Source organism: Miscanthus floridulus, chromosome 1 (assembly GCF_019320115.1).
Source record: "Miscanthus floridulus cultivar M001 chromosome 1, ASM1932011v1, whole genome shotgun sequence".
NCBI lineage: Eukaryota > Viridiplantae > Streptophyta > Magnoliopsida > Poales > Poaceae > Miscanthus > Miscanthus floridulus.
The window spans coordinates 187,941,153-187,960,437 of NC_089580.1; the positions used below are offsets into that span (position 1 = coordinate 187,941,153).

The 19,285-nt window shown below is 45.2% G+C and overlaps 1 protein-coding gene, 1 non-coding gene and 1 pseudogene across 2 annotated transcripts; 2 read left to right on the plus strand and 1 right to left on the minus strand.

The window, feature by feature from the left end:
• Window positions 1-7,549: 7,549 nt before the first annotated feature.
• LOC136505814 (ras-related protein RABH1b-like) lies at window positions 7,550-9,909 on the plus strand (annotated as a pseudogene).
• Window positions 9,910-10,316: 407 nt separating this feature from the next.
• On the plus strand, window positions 10,317-10,389 carry TRNAR-ACG (transfer RNA arginine (anticodon ACG)). The gene has a single exon. It is a non-coding gene; the product is annotated as a tRNA-Arg (tRNA).
• A 1,829-nt stretch (window positions 10,390-12,218) lies between these two features.
• On the minus strand, window positions 12,219-17,717 carry LOC136505825 (putative pumilio homolog 7, chloroplastic). The gene is made up of 5 exons (XM_066500969.1): window positions 16,025-17,717; window positions 15,612-15,774; window positions 14,000-14,163; window positions 12,780-13,044; window positions 12,219-12,694 (listed from the first exon to the last, which is right to left on the minus strand). The coding sequence occupies exons 1-5, from the start codon at window positions 17,533-17,535 to the stop codon at window positions 12,590-12,592; spliced, it is 2,208 nt and encodes a 735-aa protein (XP_066357066.1). The 5' UTR covers window positions 17,536-17,717; the 3' UTR covers window positions 12,219-12,589.
• Between the last annotated feature and the right edge of the window lie 1,568 nt (window positions 17,718-19,285).

Sequence of the window (19,285 nt, forward strand, 5' to 3'; positions counted from 1 at the left end):
ATGATCGATCAGCATCTGTGCATGGACTCGTGTCATACTACATGCGGGTGGTTTCAAGCTAATCTAATTTAAGCTGTGATGTGCACAGCCATTCCACGACCTCGCCACAAAAACGACGTCCTTCGATACGCTGAGAGCAGCTGAAATCATCAGGAGAGCGTCCTTCAATACGTATATCGAGTTGGAGAAGTGGCAATGCGATGAACGACATGTATAGGGTCCCCCCATATAAAGTTGTCGGCAACAACTGTACAAGCATAAATGTTGCCAATGATGATCCGGTTAGCATCTCTGCTGCGCATCCACTTGAAACTCGGGGCTGTTTGGATCCGCCTAATAAAATTTAGGAGGTATGTCGGGATGATGTTGTATAGAGTGTTTGGATACTAATAAAAAAATAAATTACATAATCCGCCAGCACTCAACGAGATGAATTTTTAAGTCTAATTAATCCGTCATTAGCATATGTTTACGGTAGTAAACATTGTCAAATCATGGACTAATTAGGCTTAAAAGATTCGTCTCGCAAATTAATCGTAAACTATGTAATTAGTTTTGTAATTAGTCTATATTTAATACTCTATGCATATATCTAAACATCCTATGGGACAACGACTAAAATTTAGGAGGAGCAACCAAACACCCCTTTGTTGGGAGCAAACTATAGAAGAGGATACAATGCTATATAGGATTATGTCGAGTGCATATGCGGTGAAATTTTAATCAAAGTCGCTATATTTTTGCAAATTTGATTGAAGGTGTGGCTTTGCCCCTGGCAGGGCAGCGGTGCAGCCTGCAACTCGCGCCGCGATCGAGCGTCCGTGCAGGCGTGCGCTACGAGCACACGGCTACCGACCAGGGCACTGCAGTGATCATCACGTGATGGATCGGAATCCGAAGGCAAGCGTGGCCGAGGCCGAAGACGCAGTACGGCGGTCGCGGTCAAGGTCGCTGATGGAATGACCTGCCGACGCCGATGCGATGAATGAGTGAATGAATGGGTATGAATCTGAATGTTACTCCTCCTGTATTATTAAACGCGATGGAGAGAGTACACGCTACGTACCTTGCTGTGTCTCACTCACTCACGTCGTCGTCGTCTTTCCGGCCGATGGATATACAATACAGGAGTATATAATACGTACATGACGAGTGCGTAGACTGCCGCGCCCGCGCCGGTACTCTACTCCGGGCAATTAATAGGGGGAGTTAGTAGTCGCCATTGGCGGCCAGCGGGCAGGCAGGCCGCGGCTGAGACCTGAGTTGGGTGCGGCCTTTAAGGCGGCGATTACTACACGCCCCCCCGTACCGATCTGATCGACCCCGGCGAGCCCTCATTACACACCTGCCTGCTCCGCCTGCCGCCTGCCGCCTGCCGCCTGCGCCTGCCACTCTGCCAGTTCGTGCACATACGGAATCGGATACGGCTCTGCTGCTGGCCAGCTGCTTCTCTGCTCGGCGCTGTGATCTGCGTCACCTTCCGTGGTAGCGTCGCGTGTGTTGGCTTTGCTTGCTGGACCGTTGGGCGTTTTCTACTATTGCTACCACTGCGTTTTTACGGTTAACGAACGTTGCCACTTTGGTGGTTTATCGCACACTGTTACGACGCACAGGCTAAACGGTCGCCATATATGCGGACATGACGTCTGCTTTAGCAGGCCAGTTGAAGTCCTCACTCATCTGCGTTCAGTTCAATTCGGGCGTGTGATAGGTGAATTGTGAAGCTGTTACCGCACTGTTTATTTAACTGTTGCTGTGAACCGCGGGCGCTCCGGTCAGGTGCATCCGTTGCGTGCATGACCTGCATGCGCAAAACTCCCTACCCCCGTTGCACAGTAACAAGGTTTGGGTTTGGTGGCCAAGCAAAACAACGCCATTTCTTCTGATGTGGCACATTTGGACAGTGCACTCTGTTCCGCTACAACCTGGCCCAACGCACACTAAAAAGAAGTCGGACTAGCCCAACAACAAGTCGAGGGCTGGTTGCAGCCAAGGCCCATCTGCTTGTCTTAAAAAGTCAAACCGGCGTGTTTGGTATGGACTTTGGAGCTTGGACTCCCCCTCGCGTCACGTGATTGCTTCGCGCGCTTGTGCTCTTAGGTCATACCGATTTTTTTATTTTTCAACCTTTTTTTTTGAATTTTTTTCATAAATATGCTTCTGGAGGTATGATTTCAAAATCTGGACCTTTAGTTCGGCGCCAGTCACCATCGTTGCTAGCGCCGAGATCTTGGGCTCGACGCAGACATGCGGTGACTTGACAGTCAGCTCGGCGCCGTAGATCTTGGCGTCCGTGGTTATTGGCGCCAAGCCTGTCTTACGTATGAGACCTTCCTTCCTTTGTCTCTTCCGTTCTCTCTCACTCGCGCCCCGAACCAGCGCACCGCCGCCGCCACCGCCCGCGCCCTCGCCCGCGCCCGCACCGTGCCGCCCACGCCCATCGTGCAGTGCCGCCCGCGCCCCGTCTCGCCCGTCGTGCCGGCCTCGCCGTGCCAGCCTCGCCGTGTGGAGCGTTGGCCATCCCACGCCAGCCACGCGCCACCACCGGCCCCGGCCCTGCAGTGCCCGGCCTCACCACCGTCGGCCCGGCTCATCGGCCTCACCCACGCTCGGCGTCCGCTGCGACTCCGTCTTAGGGCCATCGATCCCGACATCCTGCTGCGACTCCGTCGACGTCCGTGACTCCATCGTCGGACAGGTAAAAATTGTGAATATGCAATGTACGTACTTAGTTAGCTTTGATTGTAGTGTTGTAGTTTTGGCATTTGGCATTTACTAGTTAATGTGATGACTCAGGCAGTTGATTTAATTAGTGATCTAGTGAGATATATATGTAGATAGATAGAACACATAGATACATAGGTACATAGATATAGTTAGATAGCTACTTAGATAGGTAGTTATATATTTAGTTGACTAAATAGAATCTAGCTATTTAGTGTGTACACTGTATATATACAGTAGTTATTATCTTATTTACTTAGTTTATAGTTAGAAAGTACTTGTTAGGTATTATCTATCGTCTAATTTAGACTAAAGGACATGTGTTTCGTTACGTGTTTGAACTAGAAGGACAATCTAGTGAGCATATATCATGCAGGCACCGTGAAAAGAGATCGCTATGGATATGTTGAGTTTGTTGAGATATAAAGCATGCATGTGTTATTCAATGAGAAGCCATCGTTTAGTAAGTTGGTTGCAAGGGTTCGAGAGGAGTTGCATTGCCATAGGAGCTGATGATGATGATGGCATCGCAGTGGAGGGTGTACTTCACCTAGGTTCTCCTCCCAACATCCTTAGGAAAGATGATCCCAATTAGGATGTGCAGACCAGTGGAGAGAACTATGTGAGATCGGCTATGAAGTGTCAGTTCCTAAAGTTTGGACGTGGTTGTGCGTCGGATGTTAGTTGATCCTATCCCTCATGGGGTTTTCCCCACCAATGGGTCAGCAGACACACTTCGACCCTCTCGTCCTAGAACCTGATATGGATACGGAGGTTGCACCTATGATTCCTGATGCTCAATCTACCCCTAATATGCTAGTTGGAGATGTTTGTTAGACTCATGATGTTGTGGTAGATCCTCCTCATGAGATACCTTTGACACAGAATCATCCGAGTAAGTGTCTTATTCGCATGGTTATTAGGAGCTCACCCTATTCCTTACATCCAATTTTTTATTCTTTTCTTATTTTTCTACTTATGTTGTAGTAGACATTCCTGACAATGTGGATGTGCCCACTGTTGCTGCGCAAGTACTCTGTGGAAGATGTATTCCGTAGCTCTAGTAGTGGTTGTATTGTGCTCTTTGAACGATTAAATATTTGGATTATATAATGATGTATCTGTTTGTAACTGTGGATGCTTCCTAAAACAAGAGAAAAACTCTTGCAGATTTTTTTTCGTGAATCATTAATTATACTACACTGCTAAAAAGGCACAAATATAGTACACAGATTAAATGTAAATTCATTAGAACGTGTATAGTCCAATCGTATCGTACATACGCTTTGCAGATGAATCTAGGCTTTTTAGTAACAGTGAATGAATCTAGGCTTTTCAGACAATGAAAATAGGCTTTTTAGTTACAAGGACGACGAGTATGATGACAACAACGATTTATCACTTCACTTACTTAGTATACCTATAGCATCTAGGTTTTTCAGTAATAGCGAACGAATTGAGGCTTTTCAGACAATGAAAATAGACTTTTCAGTTATAAGGATGAGGAATACGATGACAGCAGCGATTTATCACTTCACTTACATAGTACACCTATAGCACCTAGGCTTTTCAATGATTTATTATGTCAACGACGAATAGACTTTTCAGAAAATGAATCTAGGTTTTTCTATGTCCATTGAAATAGTCTCTTCAGTGAAACTAATTAGTCTTCTTGTGACCAGTTATAACATATTGAAACGGTAACTAAACCTACCTCTGCCTATATATATGCAATGCTAGATGCATTGCTACTTATTTCCCAACTAGTATTTTCTTTCGTTGCAGTACCAATGTCTAGAGGGTCGTCCAGAGGGAGAGGAAAGAGGAAGGGAACTACCATTGTGTGGGAGGGTTCTCTTGATCTCGATTTCTTTGAGAAAGCTCTTTATGAGAGGTTCCCAGTTGAGAGCAAAAGTGATTTCACCAAAGAGGCACCATTGAGAGGATACGATGAACGAAAAGAAGAGTGGCCAAAATGCATGTATGGTGAGGACTGTCTAGTGTAGATGTTCACCGAGAGAATAGATAGGAGGTCGTCGTTTCTTCAAATGTCCGCGAGCATAGATAATTGCTATTACTATTTGTTTATTCAATATGTTCCTCTTCTATACAACTTACTATGACATACTTATTGTAGTCTTCCTTGACAAAGAAAACTATGGGTTTACTAGGTTGGTCGATCCTCGACCTATTTATCTGCATGCAGAGTACATCTACTACCTACAGGACCTGTATCTTCGAATCTAGAAAGCGAAGTTAGCGGCGGTTAAAAGAACGACGAACAGGACGACAACAACAATGGTACCGATTCATAGCAGGCACTCTGCAATGATCCATATTGCATCTGCCCTAATCACACGAACAAAGGGGCCTCCGTCGTCACACCCGCCACCACCACCACTAACAATGAAAGGCTACTGTGGAGAAGGTGCAACACAATTTGTTATGTGGCCACACTACTAGGACGACCCTGTCTTATTCACATGGCACATCCATGTGTTTGTTGTTTGGTTTAATTAACTAAGGCATGTTAGGTTTATTCGAAGGAACTCTATACCCTTGTTCGGTACATGTTTTCACATACCATTTCATGTGTTTTGTGTGTTGAATTATATAATGCCCTACTTTGTTAGGTATGTTTGCAGCACGTGATCATATTTCACTATGTCCGCAACATTATGCTGAATATTATAACCACAAATAATAAAAACAACTACATAATAAAAAATCCAATATTATGCCACATTAAACAACACAATAATACTAGAAGTACGTGCCGACAATAGACAACATTGTTCATAAATAAACCATAGAACTAGCAAGTCATGGAGACTACTGAGTGCAACGACGCCACTTTCCTTTCCTCGGGGCATCGGGATTCTCCTTCATCGTTGCTTTCGCTCGGCGTGCACGCTCAAGCTTTTTCTTCTTCTCCTTCCTATACGCAGCAACACACCTTCTTTCCTCCTCTTCCTTGTGCTCCTTTTTTACAGCCTCCTCTCCGTGTCTCTTCTCTATCATCTCCTTGTCCTTCTGCCTCCCACCGCAATAGTTCTGTATCCATTCCTTATCTTTAGGCTTGATCTCAGTGTCGATCCACTCCTCAAAATTACAGAGCGGTGGAGGGGTCTGTAAAAAATACAATTGTTATAAAACAAAAAAATCATGCAAGATGTCATGTGACACAAACATCAATTCCTCACTATCTTGTTAATGCGACGCTGACGAAGTGTAGGCTCAAACATAAAATTGGAACACATCTAATACCGATGCCTATACGTGTCCTCTTCATTGGACTTGGCTATCTTGTAAGGATCGCCGCAAAAGCATATGGGCACTGAAACATCACTAGGCAGAGGCAATGGGTCGAAGGCATTTTCGATCATCCGGCCATAACTACAATTCAATCAATTTCGTTCTAAGAACCGAAAGCAATTAACATTAAACCCTAAACCTAGGGTTTCCCATTTGATGCACAACAATGAACCTATAACATAACAACATGCGCTGAGGTTATCTTGGTTTGCTAGCTTTTCCACTCCTTGGCATCCTACTGGTTGTATAATATAAATATTAAAAATTACATGAAACCCTAAGTAATGATGATTCTTCGGTTGAAAATCCGACTAATATATACCGAATCGATGCGAAAAAAAACTAGGAGGAGAGCGAGGATACCTTGCTCTCGAAGATCTACGGATCAAATCAAAGTTTCCAAGGTCCAATATGCTGATTCGTGAGGTAGGGCGAAGTAGGAAGAGGAAAAATCCGAGAGGGAGGAGAAAGAAGAGGAAGAAGGCTCGGGCAGGAAGGTTGGGGGTCGGGTTAAAACACTACCTTGGCACCATAGATATTGGCACCAAGCTCGGCGCTAGGATCTATGGCGCCGAGCTACCTATCAAGTCACCATCATGTCTGCGTCGAGCCCAAGACCTCGGCGCCAGCAACGATGGCGCCGAGAAGTGTAAGCTCGGCGCCAGCAACGATGGCGTCGAGATAAGGGTCTATATTTTGAAATCATACCTCTATGGGCATATTTGTGATAATTTTTCAAAAAAAGGACTAAAAATAAAAAAAGTTGGTACGTCCTACCAGACCAGGTCACACCCGAGGCACGAGCGCGAGCGCGGATGCCGCAACAGGACCTAGGGGAACCGGTTCGCGGGTTTCGGGACAAAAATTAAAGCTTCCGTTTTGTACTGGACGTTCTGGGGACGGCGACCCTGTCTGGTCAATAGCACAAGACATGTGTGAGGCCCTGTTTTGATCCCACCATTTTTTAAGATTCTAGTTTTTGAAAACCGATGAGATCTAAATAGGCTAGTTTTTACCTAATTTCTTGTGTCAGTTTTTGTCGATCCTTAAAAATCAAGAAGCTATTGATACCCAGCTTTTGTCAGTTTCTTATGACCTTGTGAGCAATAAATAAAGCAAGAGAAGGATCCAAACAACCCCCACCAATTTTTGGTCAAAATCTAGATTTAGCAACTAGAGACAAAACGTGGTTTTTAAGAATCTAAAACTAATCCAAACATGCCCTTACTTTACTTATCCGCTGATTAGCGCTGACCAACCCTACACGACGCAAGTTACGCTTTCTAGAATTATTATATTCTTTATTCTGATCGGGGAAAAAAATAAGTTTCCATTTTCCTACGTGGTGTAAAAGGGAATTCAATTTTGTCAGGATCGCGTTGCATGACAGCTGGTGCAAGGAACGCTCCTCCTGAACTCCTGGTTCTTCACCTGTTCCACCCCACGACGAGGAAAGGCCTAATTTGAAACGCCGAAAGCGACCCCATCTTCCCCCGTTCAAAGCAATCGTCCTCCCTTTTCCTCCTTCCCTTTCCTCAGTTGCAAGCGTCCAAACCCCAAACACCAACTCCGCGGTTCTGCGATCCTAAAGTCTCCAGACGCCCAGCCTCGATCGCGCCGACATACGCCAAGCCACAGCCCACAGCAAAGCTCGGCTACCCTCCGGCGCGGTGTGCGGCGATGGCGGTGGTGTCGGCGCTGGCCAAGTACAAGCTCGTGTTCCTGGGCGACCAGGCGGTGGGCAAGACGGCCATCATCACCCGCTTCATGTACGACAAGTTCGACGACACCTACCAGGTCGGTCCGCTCGCCCGCCGATCTTCGGCTCCCTCTCCCTCGTCTCGTCGTGTGTTTTCAGGCAGGATCGTCGTTACTGAAACCTGTCGGCGAAATCTGATCTGATGATGATGATCCGTGCTGCTGCTATCTGCTCCCCCCGTGCGTGATGCAGGCGACGATCGGGATCGACTTCCTGTCCAAGACGATGTACCTCGAAGACCGCACTGTTCGCCTTCAGCTCTGGTATGCTCTGATGAATCCTCCTCAGCTCTGAACTGAACACGCGGATTTGCCGATGCTTTGACTTTCCCATGGAGTTCCTTATTAGTGCGTACGAGTAACGAGTAATGGATGCAGAGAAGATAAAGATCAAGACGTCCAGTTTTTCCTTTTCCTCGCATACGTTGAAAGCAATTGCGCGAATCGATTGTTTGAAATCGGGTTTTGACAGAGAGAGTTTTATGAGCGTGAATTGTTAAAATGTGTAGGGACACAGCTGGGCAGGAGAGGTTCCGCAGCCTGATCCCGAGCTACATCAGAGACTCCTCCGTGGCCGTCATCGTTTACGATGTCACCGGTAAGTTGACCGTCTCCAAAAAACACTTCCCGCTAGCGTATACCGCGTACAGTATATCTTTGCTTTCTACGCTAGACAGGATATGCGGAAGCTTTTGCCCGTGATTTCTCGTAGAGCTGTAACAGGCCAAATCTGAAATTGTTCAAAGCGAATTTCTGAAGGTCTTTCTCTTTTTTTTTTAAAAAAAATGTCGCCTTTTTTGTTGATAAAATTTGATAGCCACTGCTTTTCTGTTTACAAAAATTCAGTGCTTTGAATAATCTCCAGAAAGAAAATCCATACAGTGAGGCATGCCATGATTTCCAGCTTTTCTATTTTGAGAAGCCAATACGTCGAATTGTTTGTTTCAAATGAGGTTTATTTTGGGGAAGCTTCACTACAAACATAATATTATCGTTGTCCTTTGACCTTTCTTTTTCGCTTCAAATATGTATATGTTATCCTTGCCCAATGCTAGGCTCTTGTCCCTTGTTTGCAGACAGCCAATCTTTCTTGAACACATCAAAGTGGATCGAGGAAGTAAACACGCAAAGAGGTGGAGATGTGCTCATCTTCCTCGTCGGAAATAAAACTGACCTTGTTGACAAGAGGTTTGTATCTCTGAATTAGGCCTGTTTGGACCACTTGAACTGGTTGTTAGTCTGACTAAAGTTTAGGTGACTAAAATTAGACGACTAAAGTTTAATCCTATATTATTTAGATATATGGATTACTGAGAGGGGCTATAACAACTAGTTGACCTGGGCTAAAAATTAGTCCACCGTTTTGTCCGCCGGTTTGGATGGTCTAGGACTAAACTTTAGTTCAGGGCGTCATGTCCTTTCTTTATATAATTTAATAATTATAACATCAGTTCCGTGTTCCATCCCCGACGCCCCATCTTCTACTCAGTACAAAATCTAAAGAATTACTCTTGCGATATAGTTTTTCAATAAAGTGGCCAACTATCCTGATTTTTGTTCCCTGGATATGATGTCACCAGGAAAGTGTCCACTGGCGAAGCAGAAGCCAAGGCACAGGAGCATGGTGCCATGTTCATAGAGACCAGTGCAAAAACTGGATTCAACGTCAAGGTCCTGACTCTTTATTAATGTTTCCCCCCTTCACTTTCACAAGCAAAAGCTCTCTCTTGATATCCATGGCTGATCAAACATCTGAAAAGTGAAAACTTGAGTCCTGCAGCCTCTGTTCCGCAAGATCGCTGGATCCCTTCCAGGACTGGACGCGCTCTCGTCAGCAAAACATGAAGACATGGTCGATATATAAACCTCAGACCTGCCAGCGGCTCGTCAGCGTCAGGCGCAGCCGCGCAGCTGGAGCAGAAATCAGGTGGTTGCTCCTGTTGAGACTTCGACAGATTTTTTTTGAGACTGCAACATTGAGTTAGTAATTTCAGAGAGATGAAGAGTGGGTTTTGTCCAGACGTCCAGTAGTGATATACTGATATCCATAGGGAGAGGCCGATTTCTGTGTACAGATATGTTTATCAAGTTATCATATACTAGTACATAACTGTTTTGAAACCCAAGGGACAAAATCTGTGGAGGTAACGGCAGCTCACTTTTTTCTTTCGTTTTTGAAACATTAGTAGGAGCTCTGAGCCTCTGACATCATACAAGAAGAAGAGCGAGCCAGAGTATTACAAAGTCTTATATAATACATAAATGACCAATACACAAACACTGCAAAGAAAAGGTGGAAGCTCCGTTAGTAAACTTCAGGACGTTTACAAGCTGAATCAAATTATTTTTTTGAAGCTGAAAAAATATTCACCTTCAATATTCAGTTATATTAGAACTCTTCGATTTCTCGGGCGCGCAGCCGCGATTACAATTTAGTTATATCATGATATTTCATCACTGCAGCAGTAAATCTAGGTCTCCTGTATTACCCAGGTGAGCTACAAGAAAATAGCATTAACGACTCCATGGCCCAATGGATAAGGCGCTGGTCTACGGAACCAGAGATTCTGGGTTCGATCCCCAGTGGAGTCGCATCGGCGATTTCTTTTTTTTTTGTTTTTGGCAATGCTCTGTTCCAGCCATTCAATTTCACAGCAGAAAGTTTTCAGTTCCATTACAACATCGACATTCCATTCCCCATTCCGTCATCGACATTCCGTTTCACAGCAGCAGAACTGATCGCTGAAGGGAAAAAAATATTCATCAAAGTGGATGTCACTCAATCACCAGGAAACCTGTCATTTTTTTTGGCGAAGAAAAGAGAGGCCTTTTATTGCTCAACAATCAAGTTACAATATTGAGCAATAAATTGCTCGATACAAACTGGAACTACATTGCGCCAAACAGCCGAACTGTTGGACCTTAGCGCCAGTTGCGCGAGCTCGTGTGCAGCACAGTTTCTCTCTTCTCGTGTGGACTACCTTCCACTCGGACATCAGACTCGCCACCGGCCACCACTCTCACTTCCGTCGCTATTAGGCATAGCGGCCCTCGATCCCTTGCCAAATTCTTCAGTATAGCCTAGATCGAGCTGCAGTCGGTTTCAACACCACCGGGATCTCAGGATTTTCAGTAGCATATCGGAGTCCTTCCCTGGCCGACAGCGCCTCGACTTCTGCAGGGTCCCTGGCTCCCGGTACAGCATGCCAAGCAGCCAGACACACTGCCGCATTGTGACGACCTGCGAAAAGCACCATCAACATTTACCTTTCGCCATCCTGCCTCCGGCCGTTGCCAGGGGCACGGTTGTCTCCCTCTTTTGGCCTGCCGTCCAGCATACAGGGAGCTACGGTTGCTTGCCAAACGGATCAGCCATGTCTCTATTTTGCCTGATATTACACAGTTCTGTCCAATAGCTTCTCAGGAAACGAACTGAACCCTCAATGGAAACACCGCGTGCTTCATGTGTGATGTCGTTCCGCACCTGCCAGGAACGCCATAACCATAAGATCATCAGGCACCTTTCTCTCATATCCCTTTCAGTCTTCAACAGAAAATCCAGAAAATTGAATTGGTCCAGATTAAGGAACTGTTTTTCGTCCGGCAATGCCCAGTGCTCTCTCATTGCCGTACGCAGCTGACATGCATGACGGCGTCCCACTAGTGCATGATTTAGCGATTCCGTCTCCATGCCACATATTTCGCTGGTGTCCCTTTGAACTATATTGCGCCGAAATTTGTTCCGTTGCGTTGCTAAACCATTGTTCGCTATTTTCCAAACGAAGATTAGGATCTCATGGGGAAGCGGGATCCTCCAGAATTCTTTCCAAACTGGCCGACCATCAGCATTTTCAGAAGTCGATTGGCCACCACCCTGCTCCTCCGTTAAGCGCTTCCGAGACATCAAGTATGCACTTTTTACAGAGTAGAGACCATTCTTTTCATAGTGCCATGCCAAATTATCATCAGCCTGTTCACTTGGTAATCTGATTTTCTTTATTTCCTGGGTATCCACTGGCCAAAAAAATCTATCCAGCAGGAAACCTGTCAATTTCAGCACACGATGTTTACAACTCTCTTTGTTTTGTTTTTGGCAAATGCTCTGTTCCAGCCATTCAATTTCACAGCAGAAATTTTTCTTTTCCATTCCAACATCGACATTCCATTCCCCATTCCGTCATCAACATTCCGTTTCACAGCAGCAAAGCTAATCGCTGATGGTAAAAAAATATTCATCAAAGTGGATGTCACTCATCACCAGGAAACCTGACAATTTCAGCACACGATGATTACAACTCTCAATGAAACATTGATCTCGTTCCTCAAAACACACAGTTATGTACAAAAGGCTAAAAGCAAACAAGTATAACACTTGTCCAAAAGTATTTGTTTTTTGAATGATCCTTGTCCAACAGCAACAACTCATAGAATCCAAAGTGGAAAGCAATACAGCAGATACAAAACAGACCCAAGGGGGGAAAGCACACGGGTTCCTTTTACAACTCTACAATCTACACTACAGCACACCATCAGGACAGGTGTGCGGCAAAAAAAAAACTACACCACGGAAGACACGACGGGCGGTATCCTTTTTTACAACCTGAGTACCTGACGATAACTTAAACCGTTGTTCCTGCAACAAAAACCTGCCTTTCTGAACTGACAGGGCTCGTGTAGGGCGGCGTGGAGGAGTACATTATGGGTGACAAACTAGTGAACATAAATTGACAACAATCAAATACAGGCCAGCGACCTTCCTCCTGGTACCAAACGTATACAGATGGTACAACTTTCACCTCCTGGACAGGGCCCTGCAGATCCTCTTACAACAGGGGCTTGTCCGGATGGCATCCTCATGAGGGCGGATCGCTTCAACAAGGGCATTGTGCAGATGGCCCTGCCATGGAGACAAAAATAATGAGCATGACAAATGCAATGTTGCGCATACCGAATGGTGTACTAAGATGATATTGCATACTAACTTTGGTGTGGAGAAGGGCAGTGTAAATGACGTAGTTGGCATAAGGGTCTTGCAGCAGTTGCTCAAAGTGAGACCCGCTGAGCAAGAGCAATTCATGTACTATGACAGCTTTGGCATCGTCCGGGAAAAACTTTAGGCATCTCTCCACCACATTGCTGCTCACCTTCTGCTTTGAGAGATAAATATACTTTCCTTCAAACTGAGATGCCAAGTGTGCATTTGCAGAAGGAATTTTCAGTTCCAAAACATATTGGACCACATAGTTCCTGGGACAAGGGGAAATCAATCTTAGTGTGGGATGAGTTGATACAGTTCTGAGTTTTGCCATCTATCTGGTTCAAAATAAATTCCTAAAATACCGTAGATAAATGAAATCAATTAAGACTTGTTTCAATCGAGAGGGTTAGGATTAAGGATGCAAGTGTACCCAATGGTGTTTTGTGAGTCAACTAGCCCTTCTCCTCCTAAATTAATTAGGAAGCATGACATTTTAGTTCATTTTTGCAAGTTTTGGGTTGACCCAATGACCCAAAATATGTGGGACTTGCATCCCCAGATAGGATGACCCCCCCCCCCCCCCCCCCCCCCCCCCCCCCCATGGAGTGACAATTAATAGAATGAATAGAATTCCTTGTCAATCCAAGAGAATTGGGCAAATCCCTGCCTATTCAAACAACAGTTATGGAAATCCATTTGCCATAGGCCATGAGAAATATAGTTACTTTCAGCACAGTTTGGGCTCCCTTTATTTCTGGAAAATATAGGTAGAAACCACTTAGTTTATCTAGTAAGCGACTTGGCACAGAGTTCATAACACTATCCACACATTTTAAGTTTCATGGTCCCTGTTATGATAATATGTTATCTTCTGGAAAAAAAAACTACACAGGATCACTGAGAAAGCTCATGAAACATACATAGATTTGAACTGAGATACATATATAAAGGTTTATATAAACAAGGGAGAACAAACATTTGCTACACTCAAATTAAGTCACTGGTGAAAAGTTATTTCCAACAAAGTTCAGCCTTGTACAAATATAAGATATATAAGAGATGATCATCAGTATTGAAAACTAAGAAAGCAGTGAAATAAAAAGGTACACAGACTTTGTGTACAATCTACCAGACAGATCACTAATGTAGTGGAAAAACAAGCACAAAGCAATGGTGTTTTTTTTTTTTTGCAACAGAATATAATATAAGCAACCAAGGGTTTACCCAAATGGATCTTGAGCAAGCTCAAAGCCACGAGCACATATTTCCACAATTAGATTGGCCTGGTATACACCACGTGCATTAGATATGCAACGCTGTAGAACACAGCATCCATGGCGATGTACCGCCATGTTAAAACAGTTGGCTGCAGCGCCCTCAAATATGAACTGTTTAAACAGAGTAAATATAAATATGTCTGCAGATACTCTAGTAAAGTAAGATCAATGCATACTTAGCATATGTATGTTTGCAGATACTCTAGTAAAGTAAGATCAACGCATACTTAGCATATGTTTGCTAGCAGAAGAATTTCATGACACCACATTGATCTCGAGCAAGATAATTATAATAATATGAGAATCTGAGTACACAGTAACGAACTTGTTATTACTTATTTTCACTTCATAATTTGAAGTGGTGAAAATTAGGAACACAATTGTATCTGCCCCAAAGAATTTCTCTATCATTAGTGCATATAAAAACCATGTGTAGGCAGAAAATATATCTTCCCATGCAGAAGACATATGCCAAAGGCAATATTGAAGGGGAAAAACACAAGATTACATAGTCAAATCCAAGTTCAGGACAAGTGAGGAAAACCCTTAAGGTTGATCATAAGACATCACCACCACCAAAACATGATATGCATAGGTAAATTGGTCATTAACCACTTAAATAGCATAGCATAGTTTAGTTATTGGTTAATGAACTTAGTTGAATCTAGTGTATTATGTCATTTCCAGGTCCCAACTTTCTAAATGTCTAAATTTCTGAATATAACTTTGGATTCTGGTGGATCCAGACCTCATAAATTAATTAATGCACAACATTAAGAGTTATTAAATCATACTGTTTGCAAATGCAAGCAACGTCTCTGTACAATATAAAAAAAAAACTCGACCGGGGGGGGTTAAGACTGCCCCCACAGCATTACAAATAAGAAGGAGCTTCTCACCCGGCCGAGAAAACCCCTGAACCCCCGCCCCCACCCTTACGCGGTGGCTTTCCGTCGCCCAAGTGAGAATTGGGCCGGTGCCCCCCCAGTGCTTTGGTTATGGGGACAGACGAGGGGATTTTTTTAACCTCAGCCTGAAATTCGCTCCCACGGGGAGTCGAACCCAGGACCCGAGGAGTGTCGCTGGGTCACCTAACCGTTTGAGCTAGGCGCCCTTTGGCTCTCTGTACAATATGTAACAGAGTAAACTAGAGTAGTTCGTACACAAAGTCCTGGATATTGTCTGTCTCTGAAAAAAAAACTGCTAAAGGTTCAAGAATAGCAAATTTACGTAGAGATGACAAGGCTTAATGTTTGTTAGTTTGCAAGCATATATACTTTTAAAGAAACTACTTCATGCAAGAAAAAAACATGTCTGATTATGATTACAGATGCATATGAACTTAAGTTGCTAGCCGAAACTAGAAATGCTCAATTCTACTCCTACAACCAGTAAATTCCATGTGTTAGCATCAGTTCTCTAACTTATGAGTCAGTTATTCAAAGAATCAAAATCAATAACATGATTAAAAAAAATGCAACAACCACTTATTACTCGAAGACAGAATTTATTTACAAATAGAAGAAACAAGTTACAAACTAGTAGGAATCATTATGTACCTTGTTATCCTCAGCTCCAAAGTTTGTCAGACATTTCTGTATTACATGATTACCATTGGGGTCATTGACAAGCAGCATGAAGTTTGGCTGTAGGGCTGAAATGATGAGCATAATCTGATCTCTGCTCCTAACAGTCTCTATCAATCTCTGTACTACCCTGGTCCTGGAACAAATCAATACAATAGAATCATCAGCATCATTGCATGCCCCCACTAAACAAAAGGGATCATGTTGCAATGTTAGCATCACAGCACACTTGGTCTGATGCCAGTGTACTTTATTATACTGACTCAAAGCACAGCATTCTAAAATCAACAAATAACATAATTGGTTGCCAAGTACAAATGCTTGTAGTGTCAGACAAGAATCATAATGCAAATTTCTGATTAATTTTCAGAAGAAAAGATAATTACCCATGTGTGTTTAGAGAGATGGCAATCAGCTGCTTCACAGGGTCCTGCGTCAGCACTAAGATGATCCTCAGCCTTTGTCCTTCATCACACACTTCCAGCATCTTCTGTACAAGATAGTTGCCAAAACTGCTGATCATAAGGTCTGCAATGTGGTTAATGATTCCTTCAAAGATCGCATCGACATGATGCTTCCCTTCCAAAAACTTGTCCTGCAAATACCGGCACCCATTTTGGTCCTTGGCCATGTGGTAGATGGATCCTTCCTTGACACGAACCACATTGTCAAACCTCATAGTCCTAGAACTCCCAAACTCCAGTGCCCTGCTATTGACACGCTGGAATCTCGTCTCCCTCTCACGTTCCAGGAAGTTCATGTTCTTCCCATCAAACATCAGACTGTTGTCACAATGGAATGCCTCAAACTGATTTCTGCCTCTCGCAAACCCGTTGTCTGCCACAGAGACACCACCATATGCATAGTGTCGCTTTGGTCCACCACGAAAGTCAAGGGCAGCCGGACTCGAGCTGAAAAACTCTGCACCAACCTCACTGGGACTGTTGTCACAACTTAATGCATCAAACTGATTTCTGCCTCTCGCAAACCCGTTGGCTGCCACAGGGACACCACCATATGCATAGTGTCGCTTGAGGGCAACCGGACTCGAGCTGGAAAACTCTGCACCAGCCTGACTGGAAAGCAGGTAGGACTCGGCGAAATCAGGCTGCACCAAACCTTGGCCCCAACCAATGCCAGTGCCATGCCCTACCCTATTGTACATGAAGCCACCAATGCTGGTGTCCAAGGCTCTGGGGAAACCACCAAAGTCATCCAGGCCAACGTCCGACACGAAGCGATGCGGCCGTGCTGCGACGTACCCGACAGGTTTGGCCTGATCAAGGAACACGTGCTCATGGCGGACAGAAGAACCTGACGCCGCGAAGTTGTACCCATCGTACGCGCCGTGCGCTGCGGGGACCTCAGTCGGGGCCGTGTGAATGACAGGCGGCGGGCCCTGGCGCTGGAGCGCGTCCTGCGCGTCGCCGATGCGCAGACCGCGGAGCTGGTTCGCGATCAGCTGCTGCTCCTGGTCGTCCACCCCCACCCCCAGTGCCAGCGGCGGCGGCGGCGGCATTGGGCTACCGACGAACGGTCCCGAGGGCGGTGACGGCGCGGGGAAGCCAACGCCCCCTGCATCGCCGCCGTGGAGTGGAGCACCATTGTCGCGACGGTTCAGGACCATGTCGTAGTAGGCGTCCTTGCCGTGGCGCTGCGCATCGTACCCGTCGGCACCCGTGGGGCAGTGTACCCGTCGGCACCCGATGCGCATTGGTGAAGTGTAGCCGTCGGAACCCGAGGCGCCATGCACGCCGTTGCCGTTGCCGTCGCCGATGACGCCCACCCCGCGCTGCCGCCCCTGCGGGGACGTGACGTGGGGGATCTCGCTGAGAAGCAAGTCTATCTCTTTGTCCTCCGTCCTCTCCACCGCCGCCGCCGCCTTCGCGGCCCTCATCTCAATACCAATCAGCAGTACTCCGGAACACACACGCAACCCAGAAACGATGGGAAATCAAACCCCCCGAAGGATTGAGAAAGATCGGGGAGATCGGCGGGAGTGGGGACGGAATCGCGGAGACCCGGAGCGGGGTGATGGGACGGCGAATCCGGGGATTGGATGTGGGGGCGATCGGGATTGGGGAGCAGGGAGGGGTTAGCAGTAGTGGAGGGAGGCGGAAGGGGAGGGAGGTGGAGAGGCCGGTGAGGCATGCAAAAGGGGAGAGCCGGAGGACGGCAGATGGGGTTCGGGGTTTTATAGCCAACGACTGGGCTTCAGGGCTGGGCTCGGCGGCTTTGCTCAGCTCTCCTTGCTCCTCCTGCCTCCTGCACTCGCATGGGTGGAGGGAGCAGTACACACGCTGACACACAGCAGTCCTGTGCAGTGCTGCAGTGCAGCGCATTGGTTTAGACTTTTCAGGGAATGGGAGGGATAAATAAGGCTGCGTTGGGCTGGACTTAAATTTTACTGTTTATATTGACAGAAATTTTGTAAGAGAAAAACATTGCTTCAGCTGAAAACTGTAGCCAACCAGCCAGCGGATTTTGGCCAGCTGAACACGCTCTAAATCTTGGAAAGACCCAAAGAGGTTGTTAACATTTAGGCCCCGTTCGCTGGTCAGAAACTTGGTTGAAACTGACTGAAAAATACGGTTCCGGTTGAATTATTGTGAGAGAAAAATATTGTTCCGGCTAAAAAAAAGAAGTCGAACATTTTTATAACGCTATATAAAGGCAGAAGTCTAAAAATAGTCCCCTGATATTTTGTGAATCAGTAAAAAAAAAAAGTGCAGTATGTCATGTTCGCCGTATTCAAATCTGGACAGAGGTTGTTACAGTACATTACTTTGTTTGTTCTCATCATGCGTAAAAGTAGTATACTAACGTCATGTGGTATTTTGTGAATCAGCAGAAAATACTCAACGTGTTGAAATATGGAGGGAGGTTGTTAACAACTTCAATGTTGTTCTATTTTCTTCTTTTTTTTTTCATCATGCATAAAAGTGGAACTAAAACGTCCGGCGACATATTTTGTGAATCGGCAAAAAAAAATGCTATGTTGGACCATATTCATAGTATGCCATGTTCAACATGTTGAATTCAATCAACCAATAATAGGAAACTTCATAATTTTATAAAATTTAAAATTATCATGAAAAATTATACGACAATTTATATCACATCATGAATTGGACATTGGTGTTTTATTCTGGATGGCCTCTGAGCCTGGTAGAGCAAGAAATTTGGAAATTCATTGTCCATAAGCCGCATTTCTTGCTTCAGTTTTGGGTCCATCTTAACTTGCCTTGATATGTTCGTTGGTTTTTTTATATGCTCACACTAGCTATATTGAGAGTAACTTTAGCAGGAGACCTCAAATCACAAACTTTACTTTTGGTTTTAGGACTCCTCTACTTTTGATGGCCTAGGTTTTTTTATATCTGCTCTAGCATGAGTTCTCAAATACGACACAACATACAAGACCCACTTGTCGTTTCTGTTCTTACTCGCTAGGGTGGAGGAGCCTCGTCAAGGAAGGAGGATGGCGAGGGGTCTACAGGGAAGGGGAGCCAACAAGGGAGGAGGCTAGACAAAGGCACATCATTAGCGAAGTCGTTGAGGGAGGAAGAAGGCAAGAGAGGTGGATCTACCATCGGGGGCTCGTTGGGAAGGGCTAGCCGCCAAGGAGGCCCCCTAGTGGCGGCGCG

Excerpts from the sequence above, each read along its gene's own strand:
- LOC136505825 (XM_066500969.1), bottom strand. The coding sequence starts at position 17,535 with ATGAGGGCCGCGAAGGCGGCGGCGGCGGTGGAGAGGACGGAGGACAAA. Across the intron at positions 15,775-16,024 it reads ATCTCTCTAAACACACATGG|GACCAGGGTAGTACAGAGAT; the intron begins GTAATTATCTTT and ends GATTTGTTCCAG. Across the intron at positions 14,164-15,611 it reads TTGGAGCTGAGGATAACAAG|TTCATATTTGAGGGCGCTGC; the intron begins GTACATAATGAT and ends CTGTTTAAACAG.